General features: G+C 42.3%; 1 protein-coding gene across 2 annotated transcripts; it reads left to right on the forward strand.

Moving 5' to 3' along the window:
• Positions 1–2,638: 2,638 nt before the first annotated feature.
• LOC116211264 (AAA-ATPase At5g17750-like) lies at positions 2,639–6,058 on the forward strand. 2 transcript variants are annotated; one of them, XM_031545558.1, is made up of 3 exons: positions 2,639–3,511; positions 3,625–3,934; positions 5,486–5,657. In XM_031545558.1, exons 1-3 carry the CDS (start codon positions 2,670–2,672, stop codon positions 5,519–5,521), a joined length of 1,188 nt encoding a protein of 395 aa, XP_031401418.1. In that variant the 5' UTR covers positions 2,639–2,669; the 3' UTR covers positions 5,522–5,657. The 2 variants fall into 2 exon arrangements, with proteins under 2 accessions (XP_031401418.1, XP_031401417.1); XM_031545557.1 differs by having other exon boundaries at positions 2,642–3,511; positions 5,455–6,058.
• The last annotated feature ends 16,398 nt before the right edge of the window (positions 6,059–22,456 follow it).

Genomic DNA, 22,456 nt, shown 5'->3' on the forward strand with positions numbered 1-22,456 from the left:
AATTTTTCCCTAATATTTTCTTCAACTATTTTATAATCAATTTTTTAATAATAAATTCTCTATCTATTTTCATATTTATGTATATATATATACACACGTATATATTTCACACATTAATATATTTGTTAATACTTTCAATCATTGCACGAAATGAAGATGAGTTGAAACATAATGCAACTCATAAACCAAATGCAAGCAATTTTTTTAGCAATACTTTTATTATCTGAACAAACAAGATTTTCTCCGATTTTATAATACCAAAAAATGTTTGTGCAGTCGATCATTGAATCAACTCTGACGTGGCATATTGGAAGGTATATAAAGTTGTAAATTGAAGAAGGGCTGTTTTCAATTCGCTCCCTATAGTTTAAACGCTACCTGAAAATGACAAAATATGGACTGTAATTATAAATCGCCTCAAAATATCCCTCAAAGTATGTGTTGATATCTCCATTTATTCGAAGTACTAAAATTACCAATTAATATAGCAATTGAACTATGTTACATGCATCTTAATTAGATGACTTTATTGCAGCGACTAGATGGGAAAACTTAGGTACAACATTGAAAATCAAGATATTCGTAAGTTTAAAATAAAAATAATTTCACTAATCAGAAGTTTAATTTTATTTTGACTTCATTACTTATCTTTTTGAATTTGACTGCATCAACAATAGGCCTTTAGTTTTGCCACATGTGAGGGAATGCTGATATTGCTACATATCGAGAGCCACGCGAGCAACTGAACAAAATCCGCCAAAGAAATTGCACTTGTTAATCTTGGATCAAATTGAGAAATCTATGAAGATCACTAGGCCATTTTGCGCTAATTTAATAGTATAGGGGTAGATTGAAATTAGGTGCCCAATGTTAAATAAAGAAAAGTTGAGGCCTCAAAAGTGAAAAATTATTATTTTCCGTGGTCATCGGTCTTTATGAAATCGAGTTGACTAGGGATCCAAGACAAGACAAGTAACCTACGAGTGAACCAAACCTGAAATATTAAAGTCTTCTTTGGAAAAAAATAATAATTGTATTGTTAAATTATAAGAAAAAATATGAAAAATAATGAATAGTTAAGAGAATTTAGTATTAAAAATTGAATTAAATGGTTAAATAATTGAAGAGAAAAAGTAATAATTGTGTTATTGAATTGAAAATAAATAGAGTTAAGTGACGTAGAGTTAAAAATAAACTGTAAAACCAAACAAGGTGAAGAGCTATGAAGCAGCCAAATCGAAAACTCACCATGTCCTGGTGCTTCACGTGGAAGCTGAGCTTGAAAAATCGGACCTCGAAGTTGTACGACGAGTTCATCCCATGATCACGCCAATAACTAGACTCGACCCTCCTCGAAACAAGGATCTACTTAACCTTGACCCCATGGAGGACATCGATGACTTCCTCATTTGGCTCCATCGATACATTGAACTCATTTTCCTTCTCGGGCTTGGACACTTTCAGCCGCTGCGTCGAAGGTGAGATCTTTGTACTGAGATAAACCTGGGCGGCCTCATAGATCTGATTGTTCACGAGGCCGTCAAACGACCGTGACCTGAGATAAGAACTGGGAGAAGAAGTTCTGGACCCCGGAGAAGAAGTATTCTTGGAATTTGTGGGGGAGGAGGTCATTGGCTAAGGCCAGCATTATGCTGGCCGAGACCGAGGCTGCTGCAGAGAAGACTGCCTTCGCCGTGACCATTTTGGACTCCGATGAAGAGTCGGCCATTTCTCGAGGGAGTAGAGTTGGAATGAGTTGCTTTCTGGGGATAGACTCAGACCGATTTCTCAGTTTGTCTGGCAAATTAAATTGGGGAAAGGATTGTGTGTGTTTGGGGATAATGGAAGAGAGGAATTGATACCATGTCTATGATAACATTCAAATTTTAACTCAACTTGAATTTGATTCTTCATTTTCTTTGAAAAATATCAAGTTATAAGTATGGTTGGTTAAAGATGCATTTCCTCAAAAAATAAATAATGTGGTATTGGTATTATTAGGATTATGACATCCTTAGAGTTTACGCCAGTGTTATCAGAACCGGACCGGATGATGAACTGGAAGGGGTACGGGGTCATGGGTTTATGGGTCCAACCAGGGGTTCGATGGGTCGGACCGCTCGTTTATTTAAAATAAAATAAATATTCATATTATTAAAAAAATTATGATAATTAAGATAAAAGTATGATGATTTTAAAGAAATATAACAATAGTATAAGAAAGTATCTATATTTAATATTTCTTACTTCAAAATAAATATTTTATTTTAATAAGTACTTAAAAGTAGAGTTAAAAGAACAAAAAAGTGGTGGTGGCTTGGTTGGTAGTATGCTAATATGAAAAGTAAGAGGTCATGAGTTCAAATCCTTACACAACCAACCAATTTTTACATTAAATAGGAAACCCATAAAAACTCATAGAACCGGCCGGTTTAATAAAATTTTGCTTAAAACCGGCCGGTTCAATGGGTCCGGCGGTTCAAAGCTGCATTTCGGTTTTTAGACGAACCGGACCGGACTTGGTGCCGGTTCCCGGTCCAACCGGTCGAACCGGCCGGTCCGGTTCTGATAACAATGGTTTACGCCGATAAGGAATCTCTTTATTCCAAGTAGGCATTTTGTGCCTTTGGACGAAACCCCTTCCTCAATAAGCTCAATACTTTTATGAAATGAAACGAACTTCCCTTTATAACACCGCTCTGGCTCATATTCAGAGTAGCAGGCACTTCCTTCCCTATTGTAGGTCAGGAGCCATGTTGCCTCCTAATGTCAAGGAGATCATGGCCTCCCCATCCTCCCTCTTCTCCGCCTACGCCTCCTTCACTGCCTCCATGATGCTTGCCCGCACCATGGTCAATGATATCGTCCCACGTCCGGTCCAGTCGTACCTATGGCAGAGCATCCGCCATCTCTTCAAGGCCAAGCTCCCTGTCCAACAGCGCCTGACCTTTGTTGTGGAGGAGTATGCCAGGGACCTGGGCCGGAACGAGATATTCGTTGCTGCCGAGCTCTACCTCAGCTCCAAGATCGGTACCGACACCGACTGCCTCAAGATCTCCAAGAGCCACGCCAAGAAACATGTCCTGGTCCGCCTCGCAAAGGATGAGACGATACTCGACACCTTCGAAGGGGTCGAGCTCAAGTGGAAGTTCGTCACTGTCACTACCCGACGGGCCCGCGGGTCCTCAGATGGTTTTGAGGAGGGCCCTCCTATAAATCTTCCAGGAACACCTCCGCGTCCAGAAACTAAGCGATGCTTCGAGCTGAGCTTCGACAAGAAGCACAAGGACAAAATTATCGAGTCATACGTTGCCTTTGTGATTCAGAAGGCGAGCGATCTGAAGGACAAAGAGAAGGTCCTGAAGATGTTCACGCTCGGGGGTAACTTCCATGGCCTCATGAATGGGCCTAATGGCCTTTGGAGTTCGATTAATCTCGAACACCCTTCAACCTTCGACACTTTGGCAATGGAGCCGGAGCAGAAGAAGGCCATAATGAACGATCTAGATCGGTCAGTGTCAGTCCTTGCATATGTAAATTCCAATTCAATATACCTCAATTCCGTGGATTTCGGTTAATAAACATCATCTTTATTTTTTTTTCCTCCTTATGACTTTGGAACAGGTTTCTGAGTCGGAGAGAGTTCTACAAGCGAGTCGGGCGGGCCTGGAAGCGCGGGTACTTGTTGTATGGCCCACCGGGAACCGGAAAGTCAAGCCTGGTGGCTGCCATGGCGAACTACCTCAAGTTCGACGTGTATGATCTTCAGCTCTCAAACATAATGAGCGACTGGCAGCTGAGGGAGCTGCTGCTTTGTACTGGGAATAGTTCGATCCTTGTGATCGAGGACATCGACTGCAGTATCGACCTTCCAGAGCGAGCAGCACCCCCCCATGGCCCAACTAAAATGCCTGAGATGCCTGCGAGGCCAAAGGTCAGTAGGAAAACCAACTGGAAAGTTCATTTTGAACTTTGTTTTAATTTATTTCAATTTGTATTTAGTTCCTTACGTTGCCCAACAAGCTCAACAATACGAGGCTTTGATAGGAATGATTGACATTTTTGTCTTGCAAAAAGAAAATCACTGTATTAATTAAACATTGAATTACTTCCATTCTTTGGCTGATCTCATCATCTCTAAAAATCATGAATTGATTCAAATAGTTCGACACTTTTTTCCGTTAAGTAAAATCTTAAGTTCTAGTAATTGGAAGAGGTTTAAGTACGTTTTAGAGGGTCGACCAGCTCCGAGGTTCATTAGGATTTTGGATACCATGGTGTACACCGATAAAATTTATTATTGGTTAGTCAAATAGAAAGCTTCCTTTGATTTTTGAGTAAAATATCTTACTCAGCCCAATACAACTTTATTTTTTACAAATTCAACAATATAATTATTATTATTTTATATTTTTTCTCTAATTTAACAATAAATTCTCTCACATACTTTTTTTCTAATTAATTTTATAATTAATTTTTAATAATAAATTCTCCATCTACTTTCACATTTATATATATATAATAATTTTTAATAATAAATTTTTCATATACTTTATATCTATATATACATACATACATATATATATTGTCAAATATCAATATATTTGTCAATACTTGCAATCATTATACCGAGTTGGATCATTATCAAACTCGAAAACCAAACGCAAGCTTAGGATTTTCCTAGTGTTGAGGACCGCTATGCGGACACGTTGGCTACTTCTCTCACTTTGTTGCATATAGAAAAGTGGCAAGGACAGATTTAGGGGGTGCAGGGGGGCGGTCATCCCTCTTGAACTTAGGAAATTTTTTGAAATTTCTATTTAAATTTGCCGAAATTGTCAATTTTCAATGAAATTATCCTATTTCGCCCCCTTTGAACTTTACGACATAAAGATCCTTTAAACTTCACCCCCTTGAACAAAATTTCTAGGTCCATTCCTGGTAAGTGTTAGCCAAACATATATGCTAGACATCATGGATTTAACTTAATCCTTTAGGGTAAATTTCAACGACACCCCATATACTTTAGTAATTAGCCTATGACACTCCCTCCATTCAAAATTAGCCGCATAACACTCCTTCCTTCTACAAATGTGGCACCAAGAGTGCATAATCATCGCCACGTGAATGTTGTGTCACTGTACTGCATAAACTGACTCGATATATTCGATTTTATAAAGCACAATGACACAACATTCACGTGGCGACGATTAAGCACTTTTGATGTCACATTTGCAGAAAGATGGGTGGTGTGTGATTAATTTTGAAATGAGGAGGTGTCGTTGGCTATGTACTAAATTATAGGGGATGTCGTCGAAATCACACAACCCTTTAACAAGAGCAATAATATGAGTTGTAATTCTCTTAGCATTGAATAGAATTAAGAATTTAGTATTTTAATTGCATCAAGCTAAAGATTTTTCCTCTGTTTTGTCTGAATTTACCTCATTGCAGCTGACATTATCAGGGCTTCTGAATTTTATAGACGGGCTGTGGTCTAGCTGCGGAGACGAGAGGATAATAGTTTTCACAACAAACCACGTAGATAAACTCGACCCCGCCTTGCTCCGAGCGGGCCGTATGGACATGCATATCCTCATGTCCTACTGCACGTTCCATGGCTTCAAGCTCTTGGCCTCAACCTACCTCGGGATCACCGATACCGACAGTAAGGACCATCACCATCGGCACGTCTTAGTGGAGATCGAGGGCCTAATAAAAGAGACTAAGGTGACACCAGCGGAGGTTGCAGAAGAATTCATGAAGAGTGAGGATCCTAGTCTCGCCCTCAATGGGCTTGTGAATCTCCTCAAGAGGAAGACGATGGAGGACCCAGCCGATGGGAAATTGGAGGTTGTTGACGACGAGGATGCAGGCCAACTAAGAAAGAAGCAGAAAGTTGATGGGGGAAATTAAAAATTAATAATGAAATCATTTTTTTCTTTTGTTTTCTAGCTTATGAGGAGTTTTGAGCTTGTTTGTTGAGATTAGTCATTACTCGATCGTCGACTTACTTCAATAACAAATTGCATTATTAATGATCACTCAAATTATTTTATTTTACTGCATATATAAAGTTAATTACATAAATTTTTATACAAATTGAAAGTGCTTTATTTTTTAATTGGTCAACTCGGACTTGAAATGAATGGAACGAAACCTGTTCAACTTCTAGATATATATAAAAGGGTGCCGACTCGAATATCAAATCATGAACCAAGAAAGATAAGAGAAAAAAGCACATTGATTAGTGACCTGAGATTCCAATTTTTGACTAAAAAGAACATCGAAAGCTGCAACAACAGTATTTTCCTAATCATCCACCATTAAAAGAAGTTACTTTTTGTTGTCGTTATTTGGAGTTCCTCATTTTTTTTCTCTTCTTCGCATCGATTTTTTTTTTGATAATTTCTTCTTCGCATCGATTGAGTACTCTAACGAGTTCCCTAAACGCATCGTTCGGCTCATCCCTGTCCTTGGCCAGTACCACAATAATCCATGTGACGAAATATTCTCTCCCCTTTTTTTTTATATATAAATCTTGACATTCGAAAATTCAATTAGATTTCGACTAATTCAGTCCAGTCGAATCGATCCATTAATGAGTAAAACTCTCACAGCATGATTTTTTATATTCACAATAATTCGAACCTGAAATCTTATTAAGCGGAACAAATATCGATCGCTTAAACTAATTTGTATTGGTATATTGTTTTTTTCTCTTGTTTTTAAGAAACTTTGCTTTTCTTCCATATAATATGTTGCGAGTGACAATTTGATGGGAACTTGCTGCAGTGTCTTGTGCGTGAAGTTAATTTTGATGATCGTGAGGCTTGCGTCATCTACCTGTACGCCATCTACCTGTACGTCATTCCCAAATCTAAAATGACCTTTCCCCTTTCTTTAGGAAAAATTGGCAAAGTATTCCTTAATTTAATGTAATCATTTTTAAAATATATACTCGCAGACTTTTAAGCAAAGTGAGGAATTTATCAATTTTATAGATTTGGAAGGGGGGCCGAAAGTTTATGATTTTCTTGATAACTTATCAGAATTATTAATTTTCTTTGGTCATGTCCTATAAAAAAAAAACAAAATAGTTAGAGAGAGAGAGAGAGAGAGAGACTATAAAGCAAGTATGTAAAGTGAAAAAAAAAATATTGTAACCACGTGGTAAAGCACGGCTAATTCGTGAACTTTCGTTCTCACTTTCTTTCCGACCGAAAGGAAAGTGCTTGCTGACTCCCTTGGCTCGTCTTTTGGACCATAGTGTGAATTCCAATAGACCCAAACGGGATTATGTTCATGTACTGATAACATTATAGCATTTCTCAAGGCCCACGCATAATGATGACCCCGGCACATGATTCCAGATCATGTTAGCATTTCCCTCTTTAATTAAGGTTGTCCTTTGTGCTTGTCCTTTTGTGGAGATGATTACATTAGGTTGGATTTGGGTAAAGGTGGAGCACATAATTTTTTTCGATTATAATTGTTGGGATCGTGAAAATTCGGGGCTTGATCACGCACAAGTCACGAGCCTCGAGTTTTTACAAACACCATACGAACAACCTGCAAAATGGGAGATCGAGAGGGATTCTCGATTTTCTCTTTTCGATGTTTAAATAAAGATTTGAACTTATAATTTAAGGATACCTGAAAATATGAGTGTAAGTAAAAGTTTGAAAAATCAAAAAATCGAACCTACCTAGACCGAAATACCCGCACTCGAAAAATCGAATACACCTTATGGGTGATTCTTATGGCCGGAGAAAATACCAAAAAAAGTGGGAATTGATCGGTAAAATCCGGCAATACCCGGACCCACGGGAATAATGTGTGTGTATATATATTGGATGAATAGGATATGAATAATATGTATATACACAACGTTTCAACTTACATTTTGTAATTCTAAATGTGCACAAGTAAAGTATCATAAATGATGATCATTGTTAGTTTCTTATATAAGAGAACTTATCCCTCCTACTCCCACTTCTTCATCATGATCATTGTGATGATTTGCACCCGTAATTTCTTGTCATTCATTCATTCATCACCACTATTATAGTACATGGTTTGAAGGAAAAATATATATATTTCTTTTATTCTTTTTTTGGTAAGAAAAAGTTATAACATATAGCTAAGGAAAAAAATGAAAACAATAAGAAGACCAACACATACTCTCTTTATCTTTTTGGTCTCCGAAAAAAACCACCTTTGGAAACCAAAGTTATGGGTGGTCGATTTTTTATAAAATCAAACGGGTTTTGGATGGTTTTTTCTCCAGAAAAACCGATCGAAACTAAACGGGAATAAAAAAAATCGTAGGAAAAATCCACTGATACCCACCCGTTTACACCCCACCTAGAGAGGTATTTATAAAGATGTACGAGATATCTGTATCAGGATATTGTAATCTGTATTAAATATTTAATTGCATACACCATGCAGTATACTTGCCAAATATAAGGTTTGAGATAATATAATATCTTATAAAGATATTAATAGAACATTTTAGAGATATATCAATGATAGCAATAGATGTACAATAGATATAGATAGAGAAATATTCTTAATAGGATTTACCAATTTAGGTGTATCAAGGTGAGTCTAGAGTAGTAAGACAAACTGAACGGTCGGGTTGATTATCAAATCCCTAACAATAAGCAAATAATTTTACAAGTGCAATAAAATACAAAATTAGGGCGAGTTTGCATGACGTATTTGGCATGTATATTATAATTTGGTGAATCCTAAATAAGTAAAAAACGGTTGAATTATATTTAATTAATTCATTATTGCGAGAGGAATCAAATTCTTTGATATGACGGTTCTTTTTTTTTTTTGGGTAGATGCTGAGACGATCTTGAGTGCATTCTGATTATTCTTACCATAAAAGTGGGGGAGTACCAGATAAAAGAAGCCGCAATAATTGGATATATATACTGATTTTCAATGTAGAATAGTGTTTAACTCATGGTCATCCACGCTAATTGACATGAGCAAAGGAACTTCATCAATTCGCCCGACACAAAAGACGGCCATGGGAAATCCCTTCTCTATCTCTCTCTCTCTCTCTCTCTCTCTAGCCCGAAATCGGAGGAAAACTTTTCGTTTCATTTTTAATTCTTTTTAGTTATAGCTTTAGAGCCTTTATAATATGATGTGATTGCTGTATTTAGTTTTCATTGGGGGAATATATACACGTGTGCATATATATATTTGCTTAGAAGATAAATTCATTGGGAAATATTTTCAGATAGGATAGGGAAGTGGTTTGTTAATATTATTGAGTATGATGTTGGAAAGACGACGATACTGTTGGGATGCAGTTGGTGTTGGATCTATATATGTGGCTGATGTTTTGTTGAGTTGCTACTGTTACTATTTTGATGAATTGTTCTATTATTTCTTAATAATATCGTCTTGCTTATGAATAGATAGATAAATAAATAAAACTCATCGATAATAATTTTTTACTGAAAAATGGCTATCTCATATTCCGTTGTTTGATTGATATGGACATTCTAAATAGGTTGGTATATTATTTAAAACAGGTAAATTTTGAAAAAGACATTTAATTACTACTAATATAATAAAGATCATAATGTAGGACGTACTGAATTTGCTTATAAAAGAAGGAAAAAACAATAGAAAAAAAAATTAAGCTTTCAAATTTATTATGTATATATATACTCTAATTAATTGGATTTCCTTTCCGATACATGAGGAGACCATTAATTCAGTACACTGAAAGAAAAATCCAATATGTATTGAATCTGAAACTTTTTAATTATCAGGCGAAAACGTATGCCTGTATGTTGCATCTCCTTTCATTAATTAATCCCTTCTCGAAATGGAATTACATATGGATTGCTCCCATACTTTCAATGTGGTAATCTTGATAGAATTTTTTTCTTCACCCCACCAACCCAACCTCTTGCGCCCCCCTTTCTCGTACATATACTCATATATGTCAATAAATTAGTTGTTTATCTTTTTTCCAATTATAAACGAGACATGCGGACTTAGAAGAAAATTAACCGAGTTCCACTATTGAGAATCACATCGAAAATTTCTCGACTGTACCAAATCAGTGAAACTGCGACTGTACCAAAATTGGAAGCCTCTCCATACACTAGGATTTCAATATACATTATTTGCCATTTCTTGTTTTTGTCACACTCACATCTTAAAAATTGTAATTTTTTATTGTGCACTACCTAATACGTGAAAGTCAAAATGATTGAATTAATCCAATTCAATATCAAGTGGGATAGTAAAGAGTATTTTATCATCGTGGATTTCCTCAATTTACAAGATTTGAGTCTAAGACTTCATTTAAAGAGAGTATATATTGAACAATTTGAATTAATTCATGTTAGTTAAAATTTGAAGTCTGGTTCGTTGGATCGGGTTGTTTTCAACTCACGTTAGTTAACTTGAGATATGTTAATACAGATCTGTTCAACACAGGATCCATGGCAACATGATGTTGCCACATGTCCCCTCCCCTGCCAATAAGAAATTGCCTTCGTTTTCTTTTCATTCAAATGATTATTACTTTTTATTTGCTTAAAATGAACGTGGTTTAAAGTAAGTGATTTTCTTCTTTTCAGTTAAATGATGGTATAGAAGTATAATTAAATAGAAATTTTAATATTTCATGAAGAAACATAAATAATATCACTATGAGTATTAAATTTGAAAATTTTTAATTATCAAACAAAAACTTTTGTCATTGAGCTATTATTTTTCTAACAACGATCTCTTTTCAATATTTGCATTTAGCCACCAACTCTCTTTGGATCCATATCCTATAATAATTGAAAAAACGCACAGGGGATTCATTTTAATGACGCTTGCCCTCGAATTAGCTTTGCAAAAGAGGTTCGTTGTTTTATTACTCAGATTAGGGGGTCACAAGCGCCCTTGTAGGCCACCCACCCCTGATCCATGTCACCAATCAGCTTAGATAACGACGGCCATCCCGATTGGGGGTGGGTGGCCGGCGGGAGCACCCCCACGACTTTCTCTTATCCTAAATCGATCCATTTTTTTATTTATTTTATAATTAGTTATTTTTTATTTGATTTGTTCTTTCCAGTTGCTATATGTGGAAAACTCCCCAAAAAAGTATTCACGTCAGCATTCAATATATTTTTAGATGGAATACCGAGACATTTGTGCGGTAAAAACAAAATCATCTTTTGTGTTGAATTATTTCAATTTGTGTCACAACATGGAAAAAGTAAAAAAAAAAAAAACGTGTTGCACTGTTGTAAGCACTCAATTTTGACCCACCGGCTCCAGACGGACAAAGTCGTTATTTTGCCACCCGTGAGGGAAGTATTTCCGATTAATTACTCGAGTATTCACGACCTTTCGGAGATAGCACATTTTCCTAACCTAACACCAATTTTACGATTTTTTTTCAAAAATAATACTATTTGAAACGTTTTCGAATTTCGCGTACATCGACGTGAATTTTCAAAATTTGGGACAAAATTCGAGATTGAAAATAATTTTATCTCATGATATCGATCAACGAATTTTTTTAAGCGCGATGGCGGTCTCGATTTATTTTTTCGACTCCCAATCAAGAGAGGAATTTTCGATTCGTACCGCGTCGAATTCAAATTTTTTTTTTAAAAAAAGAGTCAAACGGTCAGAAGTCTGACGACTTCTGACCCTTAACCTGTTACCCCTCTTCTGGTTCTTCTTCTTCCTCGTTCATTCTTTCACGTTTTCTTTTCTTTTTCTTTTCTTTTTTTTCTTTTCTGGCAGGGACGGCCGATGCGACCCTGGCTGCTGCTGCACCCGAGCCTGCCGTACGCCAGCTCCTCTGCGCACGCGACTTCTCTGCATACGCCAACGATTTTCGACACGCAAACGCCATCTCTCTCTCTCTCTCTCTCTCGGTTTTCTAAAACAAAAAAAGACCAGAGCTCAAAAACGAAAAAAATTCGGGGGAGCTCACGGACACTCTCGGCATTCTCGCTTTCGGCTCAATTTCTCTCTGATCGACAGCTAACGGATGGACAAAAAAAAATCGGGAGCTCACCGATTCTCTTCAAAAAAAAAAAAAGCAAACCGGAAGCTCGAACTCCCGAAATACTCCCACAACTCACGATTCTCCCTCAGCCGGTTCCGAAACTCCCAGCTCGACCCCAAACCGGAACTCCCTCAGCTCGTCCACAATCCACGACCCACAGCTCGTCCACGCGCGCCCGAGACAGCTCGAATTTCGATTTTTTCTCTCGGCTCCGCACACTCTCTCCCACACTCGCAACCTCCGAGTTCACCCCGGGTCTCGCGCCATCCCTTAGCTCGCTCTCCCGCTTCCCTCCCCTCGGCTCCCTCAACTTCCCGTCCGATGTCCAGCTCAACCATCGCCCCTCTGCCCGACGCTCGGCCACCCGAACCGCCCATTGTCTCCCTCTGTGTTTAGTGTTTGGCTAGCCGGGTCGTTTCATTTTTTTTCGGGTTGAACAGATGGCCGAGACCAGCAACCTAGACAGCGTCCGGCGGCCCAGCCCGGCCCGGTCCGCCCCCATCAGTCCGAATTCCTTCGGCCCAATAGTCGGTTCGGTCCACTCGGCCCAATTTGGTCCAGTCCACCCCCATCGGATCTCGGCCCGACCCAACTCGTCCGGCAATTTTTCTTTTATAGTTTTTTATTTTATTTTTTATTTACAGATTCACCCCTCAACTTCCCGAACTAAGTAAATTCTTGACTTAGTGGCATGTTTAGGGCTCTATTTTGAAAATCAATGTTTGCTTGGATGGATACGTTGTGAAATGAGCGTTATTGGGTCGCGTGGGTGATCGGATTTGTCCCGAACTCGATTTTACGAACTTTCTGTCTTGTCTCATTTCAGTCCTAAGGATGCATTTTTATTTTTTTCAGATCTGCCCCGAATTTTAAAATTCATTTCAACCATGTCCCATCCATTTTTATCATTTTCCAATCATTCCTTGAATTTTCCAGAATTTTTCAAACATCCAAGGAACTTTTCGAGTTGTTTCAGTTTAGTCCCAGGACCAGTTTTCGCCCTTTCCAGATCTTCCCCGAATTTTAAAATTCATTTCAGCCAAGTCCCAGACATTTTTATCATTTTCCAATCAGTCCTTGAATTTTCCAGAATTTTTCAAACATCCCAAGGAACTTTTAGAATTGTTTCAGTTTAGTCCCGGGAACATTTTTCGCCCTTTTCAGATCTTCCCCAAATTTTAAAATTCGTTTCAGCCGAGTCCCAGCCATTTACAGCATTTTCCAATAAGTCCTCAAATTTTCCTGAATTTTCCAACCACCCCAAAGAACTCTTCGAGTCGTTTCAGTTCAGTCCCTGAGGCATTTTTTCACTTTTCAGATCATCCCAAATTTTCAAATTCGTTTCAAACAAGTCCTGGGACATTTTCAGTAATTTCTACACAGTCCCCAATTTTTTCAGAAGTTTCAAATCAGTCCCCTGAAACTTTATCCGAATTTTCAAACCAGTCCCTGTTCTTTTAAAATTATTCAAATCAGTCCCTGGACATTTTTTAAGATATCCAACCCTTTCCTACTTGGATCACCGACCGATAACGTATGTGCCCTGTTTAAATATTTTATTCCTGTAATTATATGTAAACGACATGACAATGTGTGTGTTTTGCATGATTTTCCGCTTCCATGAATCAGTGCCGTTTTATCGATTCCGTTAATATTATGTGTATGTATGTTTGTATGTGTTTATCATGATCATGGCGGCACCGATTGTGTAAATATATATTTTTGTCGTGCTTGATGTGATAATGTGTTATTGACCCGTGTTTAAACACTTTATCTTCTCGTTTTAATTGAAACCTCATATGAATCGGATTAATCATATAAACTCAACCTAAACTCAATTTTTTCAATCCCAAGATGGTTGGGAATTAGCATTCGCATCGGACGGTCTATCAATGATCGGCTCGACGGTCTGAAACTCGCAAATTTAGAGCATTTTGCAAAATATTAATTAATTTAATCAATAATTCCACTAACGGGGTAATTGGGACGTTCATGCGATTAATTAAATCACTTGACCCTAATAATTTTGCACGAATTGGTAATAAACCGGTAACACACGTCGATAGGTTGCAAACATGCGTTGGTACCCTTCTCAAAACTTGCAAATTTTTTAAAACCCGAGACACGTGGTTCAATGCGACATGGATGTCTAGGAAGGACTTGTACGTCTTGACTCGAGGGCTCACCTGATTTCAGGAAACTCAGATCGGGACATGGAAGTTCTTCTTAGATCACTTCCGGATAGATTAACCGATCTTTTGGCTTTCTAGGGTTCTTGACAAACCTGGAAGGTCAAGGGGATTTGTTAGCGCCGGTCACAGGCCGAGGCGGCCCGCATCGCGTAATCTCTCTTTTTCGAAAATAATTTTCACCTCAAAGGCAAAATCGTCTATTTGCAACTTAGTAACACCCCTAGGGTTGAAATAATAAAAACATTACGATATCAGGGTAGGGATGAGCTACCTGTCTAGGCGCAGCTTCATTTGCATAGCCCGCTCTATCCGACCGATGAGTTTTTATTATTCTAGCATAATCTCAGGTGGTTAGTTCGGGTGGATTGGCTCAAAATACAAATATCAGACTAATTATATACTTGGTTAAGACAAAAACGGGCAATAGCGAGATAGGCATTAGGTTCTAGGACTTACAAGCGAAATCCATATTCGGTAATAACTTATAACAACCGTAGTGTCACAACATAGAACAACCCTAAAAGCAACCCACAAACACAAGACTTGACAACAGACGTCACGTCATCAAGTCCTCGGAAAATAATGCCAAATGCGAAATACCTCCCCGAGGCGATCCTTGATCGATTCACATCTTGTACCCACTTTGTTTGCTTTAGGGTAGGATTTGTATGCCAAGATACCCCGGTTAATAATTGGTTAATTCATGTATATTCGGCAATAACAAGACTCCATTGTTTATTTATTTATGTCTGCTTGTTAACATTCATGCACCTGTTTGTTATGCGGATCAAGCCCGATCCTTTAGTGCACGATTCATAGGGGGTCCAACGCTCCAATCGTGGATCACGGGGTCCAATTCCCCTAACACTGAGCGCGGGTCTTAATTTCAATTTCAGTCTTTTCAAATCACACGATGAGCACGAGTGGAATAATAACGGAACGTGAACCGATCGGGATTCAGTTGTTGTAATTTGCGTTTTTTATTCGAGAGGACAATGTAAGGATTTATGCTGTACATTTATTCATGTAAGAATCCAGGTCGGAGAGTGGACGGTTAGAGTGTTTCTTTGAATTTACGGTGTCAAAACGAATAAGATGAGCGGAACTTAATTAAGCGGTAATTAAATTAAAAATGACAAGCCCAGACAAGCTAGAGTACCAATAGGGCATGCGAGATATAGGCTTGCATGTAACAGAATCCCCGAATTCGGAGCCTCGGGTTTCGCAGATCATATGCCTTTGCAATTAGGTGTACCCCGTACCCCTATACTCGGGCAACTCATCGGCCCTCGACCTTCGGGTCGTAAACAGATAGTGGCGACTCCTTTTCAAGTGCGTCCGTCGCGCGTCCCCGGGAAGGTGGACACTCCCAAGTCGCGTTGCATAGGCGCGCGCATGCGTGCCCCGACAAGATGAAATTCGGGTGCGCACAGCTTGGCGACTCCACTGGGGACACTTAGAGGGTTCGGGCTCGTTCTCACTTGCTTTGTTTGCTTATTTATTTGCTGCTTTCCGCAATTTTCCGCTTATCTACTTTACGCATTTTTATTTCCTACACACGCATTGCATATCATATTAGCTTCAAGGTACCTATGGGTCGCGTCTTACAACCGGTATTAAGAGCATAGGTTAGATAGGGGTTCGAAGTAGGGGTACGGCGCGCAGTTCGGCTGCCACTTAGGCCTTGAATAGAATCCCGCTCGATTTCAAGGAATTGACACCCTTGAATCGGGGACCCCCATTTGTATTACCGAAACCATGAATCGTGCTGAACCTCCATGCTAGCCTTCAACTCGGCTTCAACGACAGTCCATTGAGTCAGCCTGCGCGCCATTTGAGTCTTTTCCAATTTCGAGAGACATGTACATACACCTTTTGATTTAATTAAGCCATGGGCATTTACATTTCCGCATGCATACATCATATAACTTTCAAAATTAGGGTGTCACTCGCATTGTTAAGTCCTAAGTCGATTTTCCTTTCATCTTGGTAAGGGATGTCGCGCCCGGCCTCCTTCCCCTGCCTTGACAGGGTCACACCACCATTGGACGAAATCAACCGCATATGGATAAGTCTGCGCCGAATTGATCAGGACTACATCACTACCTTCGTCGGAGATGTGCCTCTATTGTCCGCTCGTCGGGTAGACTGGAATTTTCTCGGAGCAGCCGTAACGTTTTGGGATCCAACCCACGCTGTCTTCAATATCCAAGGCACTGAGCTCGCGCCCACTATTGAGGAATATAAGACCCTCATCGGCCGGACCACAGTCACTCACGGTATTATAGAGCCTAATTTCTTAACTACTAGACCAGTATTAGTTTCGCGCCTACTCGGGGTGCAAAGGTCTTTGCTGCAAGCCGAACTCGCATATTCCGGCGGTACAGAGATAATAACTGCGAAACTACTCCGTTTTATCGATTCACAAGCACGCGTGGTCCAAGGGGATCTTTTCCAAAAGAATTTGTGTCATGCAGTTTTACTTTTGATTTTTGAGACTCTTTTATTCCCTTGCACAGCTAATCGTATAGACGCAGCTTTAGCTAGCGTATTCCTCCAAGTGGTCAGAGGTTGCGAGTATGAGATAGGCCTAGTGGCTGAGACTATCCGGTCCCTCGACCGAGTCACACGAACAGTTGATCGTAGGTTGAGAGGGTCCCCAATCCTCTTACAAATTTGGCTTCAAAGTCATGCAAACCCCTTTCGGCCTCGTGAGGCCAGTCCTATTTTTCAGTCGCTCGGGGTCGATCATTTCGCAGTTATTATCTCTGATATGTGGGGAAGAACGCAAGATTTCCGAGTGGATCAAGATTTTTCGCGAAATACCACCTAGGGATTTTAAGTGGCGACTCGCGTGGATTTTAACGGAGTACCACTCGTGAGTCATGCGGGGTCCAGATTTTAACGGAGTACCACTCGTGAGTCATGCGGGGTCCACCACATATTTCCCGACGCGAGTGATGAGGCAGTTTGGTAGCTTACAGACAGTCCTCGAGGACACGGTACGGGCTAGATTTGAACATACTTGGCGGGAGGATCAGACATTCGTGGATCGCCAAAGAGACATCGAACGGGTCTTGGACGCGTGGCGAACCGTGGTCATCGAACGTCCGTATTTCCCCGAGCATCCAATCCTCGAAGAACAGAATTTCCAAACTACCGAGGAATATGTCCTCCGCTTCTATTGGTGGGGTCCGACAGCACACAAGGATTTCGTCGACTCTCCACGAGCCAAAGATAGCGGACCAATGGGAGCATCTCTCACCCCGAACGTGGCCATCCAAGCGGAGCTCGCTAACATCAGGGCCGAAAGAGATCATCTTCGTCGGGAAGTCGTAGAGAAAGATGAGCAGCTTGTGGATCAGCGGCAATTACAGAGAGAGCTCGCCTAGGCCCACGCCGAGCTACAGAGGCGCGAGCAGGAGTTGGCACGATCGAATGTCGCCTTGGAGAGGTTCAGGAAGAGAGCCCGTGAAGGGCCACGCACCCCTTAGGATTAGATGCCTCCACCAGGCCCTCACCTGAATTGGTGCTCTCCACGGCAACAGTCACTCGCACCCTGAGCGCGGTGGAAGAACGATTTAGGGCTTGTTTTTTAATTGCGTTGTATCTTGGAACCTTTTTGAATCAATGCGAGTGACAGCATTAGTTTTCAAATCCATGCATCTCATGCACGTCATCCCCTTATTTATTATTTCACATGTTTTTATTTTAAAACGTAACTTGTCCGCGTAGAAATTTACACATTTGTTAATACAGGTAACTATAACTGGCGCAGCACCGGTATCCCACGCGCTTCCAGTTAAGAATGGCGGAAGAAAATCAACTCGCTGTCTTCGAGGAGAATACACCACCAATGCCGGTTCATTCTCAACCACCAACGATGCATGCGCCACCACCGTTGACCCCCGCAGGTGTGCTACTGGCACTTCATGGAGCTCCCTCGACCCATCTTCCACCACCTGCTTCCTCAGGCACACCCCGACGTATTCAGGAGCACCTCTTCCTCAAGTTCCACCATCGGCAGTGCAGGTGCCATTCACACCCGATGATAACACGGCACGATCAATCAACTAGCCGCCAACATGGCCACCAAATGGCCGAGCTCATGGCCCTACTTAAAGGCCTAAACCGTGCTTTGTCGAGCTCCACCTTGCCTCCGGGGTATGGGCCAACGGTCGACCCGAATCCATGGTTCTTGTCGACATTTGTTCAGGAGAGCGGAGATGCACCCGCCCTAACGACAGCACATATACTGGCGACCTATCCGGTTAGCAATCTCCCAGTACCGCCCGCTTTCCCTCAACCGGTTGATGCCCTGGCGGTCGCCTCTTTCCCACCAACGGTGATATCAGGACTGTCCATGTCTGTGCCCCCACCTGTCTCCGCGTTGGCCCTGGCCCCGATATTCACAGTCCCACCACCGACCACCCACGCTCCTACTCACACGACTGAACATTTCCCTTCCCAAGCTCCACCATCCCATGTCGGCTTCCTCTACCAAGCCCCACCTCCCATAAACACCACATTTCCATAACTGGGCACGCCAATCCATGCGGTACCCTTTGCTCCACCAACACACTTCCTCCCTAAAGCAGAGACTGAACAGGAAAGGAGGATAAAGAAGATGGAGGAGACCATCAGGGCCCTTCAGGCTAATGACCCCCGCCACAGCACGAGCTACCTGGATTCATCTCTCTTCCTCGGTATGCAGCTACCCCCTAAGGTCAAAGTACCCGAGTTCCAAAAGTATGACGGGACTAAAGACCCGCGACACCACCTCCGCCATTACCGCGCGAAGATGCTCAACTATTGAGACTACGAGCAGTTTGTGGTCGCCTCTTTCCAGGAGAGCTTATCGGGTCCTGCCTTGAATTGGTTTATATCCCTCCAGGCCGAGGACATTCTTTCTTGGGCCGAACTATTTAGGAGATTCGTTGAGCAGTACCAATACAACATGGAGACACCTCCGTCCTTCCTCGAGTTGAGCACGATGGAAATGGCGAAGGGACATAAATTCGAAGAGTATGCCACGAATTGGCGATCGGATGCGGCAAAGCACTATCCCCCAATTTGCGAGGCGCAGCAAATTCAGATATTCCATGGGACCCTCAAAGGGGCCTGTTACTCGCACCTTATGGGCCACAAGTCCACTTTCTCGGAAATAATCATGGCCGGGAAACAAGTGGACCTCGGCATCAAGTTGGGGAGACTTGAAGGCCCTACGAAGGGAAGGGGAGAGGAGTTCTCGAAGAAGACCCCTGCAGCGGCGACTTCTTCCGGCGAAAGAAGAGGGAAAGAAGTCTCAGTTAATGTCGTTAATCCAGCGCACGTGGGATCTTAGCAGTATTCAGTGAATTTCATGCCCGCACCGCCTTCTATTGCTGCCTACGCTTCGCCGGCGGCGCATTATCAGCCTCAACCTCTTGCTCAACCTATCTACTATTCAGCTTCACCGGCTCCACTACTTGTGACCTCACAACCGGTTGTCCACCATTATACTCCCGCTCCGCCTCAAGCCCAACAGTACAGACCCCCGGCTTCGAGAGCTCCTCAGCCGACATAACAGTTCCCGCCCCCGCAAGGTCAACAGGGCGGCATAGCACAATCGCGATCGCACAGGCAGTACGCACCCTTGCCGGTCCCGCTCTCCCACATATACCGGCAACTCCATGAGGGCAACAAGATCAGAACAATAGCGCCCGGCCCTAACTTTGATCCAACCGCCCAAGACCAGAGCATATGTTGTGAATATCATCAGGGTGCGCCGGAGCATACCCTGGATAACTGCTGGAGGTTACATGAGAGAATCCAAGAGATGATCGATGCGAAGGAGCTCTCGTTCAATGCCGTGAGGCCCCTGAATGTGCAGGCTAATCCCCTCCCTGATCATGGGTCGAGCTCAGGACCTCTATTAATATGATCAGCATTTGTACCTTAGGGGAGGACAAGAGCGAACAAGACGACCCTTCCCCCTTTGTGATCGAGTATGTCCCCGCGGAAGTCACGGTTGGGTTCACGGGGTTTAGTGCCTCGCCTACCTTTTTCATTATAGACGTCCCTACACGAGAGCCGTACTTGGACAACAAGGTCCCATGGGCCTACGAAGGGAATGCTAGCAGTCTCGAATACCAGTTCAGTATCATGGGCGTGACGCGTTCGAGTCGCGTATATGAGAACCCGGAGGGTGTGAATAAGGGAAAGGCTCCCGCCACCGCAGTAGGTACGTTACCCGAGGTTACGCCGATCCCGCAAAAGAAGGTAACCGAAGAGGAAGGTGAAGCATTCATGAAAATTATCAAAGCGAGCGAATACAAAGTGGTTGAGCAAATGGCCAAGTCTTCAACCCACATCTCACTACTCGCTCTCCTCTTCAGCTCGGAGCCACACCGAGAAGCCCTCCTACGGGTCTTGATGATGGCATAGATCCCTAAGAGACAGCTCCAGATCTCATTGAAGAGACCGTTGGCTCAATCTTCTCCAACAACATCTCATTCTCGGATGACGAACTTCCCTCCGAAGGGTACGCACACTCGCGGGCGTTGCACATCGTCTGTAAGTGCAATAACTTTGTGGTAGGGCGGGTCATGATCTACAACGGTTCGGCTCTCAATGTATGCCCTGTTTCCACCCTGAAATAGATGAATGCGGATTTGAATCGCATTCATCCGAGCAAGACAGCGGTTCGAGCCTTCGATGGCTCGCGGAGACAAGTAAACGGAGAGATCGACCTTCTGATTGAGGTAGGTCCATGTTCATTCAGCGTCACTTTCCAAGTCCTCGACATTCCGAATGCCTTCAGCTTGCTGCTCGGAAGACCTTGCATACATTCAGCGAGCGCAGTCCCCTCCACTTTGCACCAGAGGCTTAAGTTCATCTTGGAAAAAAAGCTCATCACAGTCAAAGGGGAAGAAGACTATGCCATCTACAAGAAGACGACTGTCCCCTACATTACCATCGGGGATAACGAGAACCTCCCTTTCCACTTGTTCAAGACCATCTCTGTTATTCGAGACTACGGAAAAGTCGGCCCGTCCCGCGCGGACCGCATGATCGGAAAGGTTCTCTTGCGGAACAATTACGTTCCCAGCACCGGCCTCGGACCACAAAGACAGGGGATCAGCTGCCCCATCGAAGTTGAGGAGTACAAGAATAGGAGGAGACTCGGTTTTCGCCCCTCCTGCCACGAGATCGTCGAAGCCCGCAAGGGCAACCACCTCCACCGCCTTGCCGCACACTATGGGAGGATCAACAGGGGCATCACGGTCCTCCCGCTCTCCCATTTCTTCCTCGGATCGCCGCACATCGTCGGGGACACTCTTGACTACCCTTCCTCGGATTCTGACAACACGCCTGACGCTCTGCCAGCCGTGTGCACCGTCATCGAGGAGACTCCCTTAGTGGTTCACATCCGCCTCGCGCAGGAAAACGAGGAGCTTGACAACTGGACCTCAGTCCCGCAGTATTCGGCTATGATCGCCGATGTGTAAGGCCATCTATGTATACGATGTTTCCTGCGTGTTGGCATAGTCATAAGCCGCACGACGAAAGAGGGATTTTGTTATGGTTTCACGTTCATACTATCAATGAAATCCCTACATGCATTTTTGAATTTCCGCGTCTCCTTCGTTCTCTTCTCTCTTACTCATTCGCAGCACTTTAACTGTTTCTAAGACGACTCATTCCAATTTTCAGGCTCCACTCGAATCCAAATCTTCGATGCGTCGATTCGAACCCATCCGAAGAACTTCTCGAAGAGCCCCAACCCATATACTTCGGGGAAGGGCTCGACGAGAACGGTCGAGTGCCTGAGATAGAGGAGAGCTTGCACCGCCTCGAGAACCGTCAACTTACCTCAGTCGAGCCGACAGAAGAAGTTAACGTAGGCACTGAAGAGGAACCCCGCACGCTAAAAATCAGGACGGGCCTTGATCTAATACAACGAGCTCGGATGATCAATTTCCTAAAGGAGTACCAAGAGGTCTTCGCCTGGTCCTATGCTAATATGCCGAGCTTAGATCCATCGATAGTCAAGCACTTTTTTCCGCTCAATACGGAGAACTTCCCGCCCAAATGGCAGCACCTACGACGGCAGCGAGCCAACCTCCTCCTCCGCATCAGGGAGGAAGTCATCAAGCAGATAGACGCGAGATTCTTAGAAGTCTACAATTACTTCGAATGGGTGGCAAACATCGTGCCCGTGGAG

This window comes from Punica granatum, chromosome 6 (genome assembly GCF_007655135.1).
Source record: "Punica granatum isolate Tunisia-2019 chromosome 6, ASM765513v2, whole genome shotgun sequence".
In the NCBI taxonomy this organism is placed as follows: domain Eukaryota; kingdom Viridiplantae; phylum Streptophyta; class Magnoliopsida; order Myrtales; family Lythraceae; genus Punica; species Punica granatum.

Coding starts and splice junctions, on each gene's coding strand:
- LOC116211264 (XM_031545557.1), top strand. CDS start 2,670: ATGAAACGAACTTCCCTTTATAACACCGCTCTGGCTCATATTCAGAGT. Junction 3,512..3,624: donor ATAATGAACGATCTAGATCG/GTCAGTGTCAGT, acceptor ACTTTGGAACAG/GTTTCTGAGTCGGAGAGAGT. Junction 3,935..5,454: donor AGATGCCTGCGAGGCCAAAG/GTCAGTAGGAAA, acceptor ACCTCATTGCAG/CTGACATTATCAGGGCTTCT.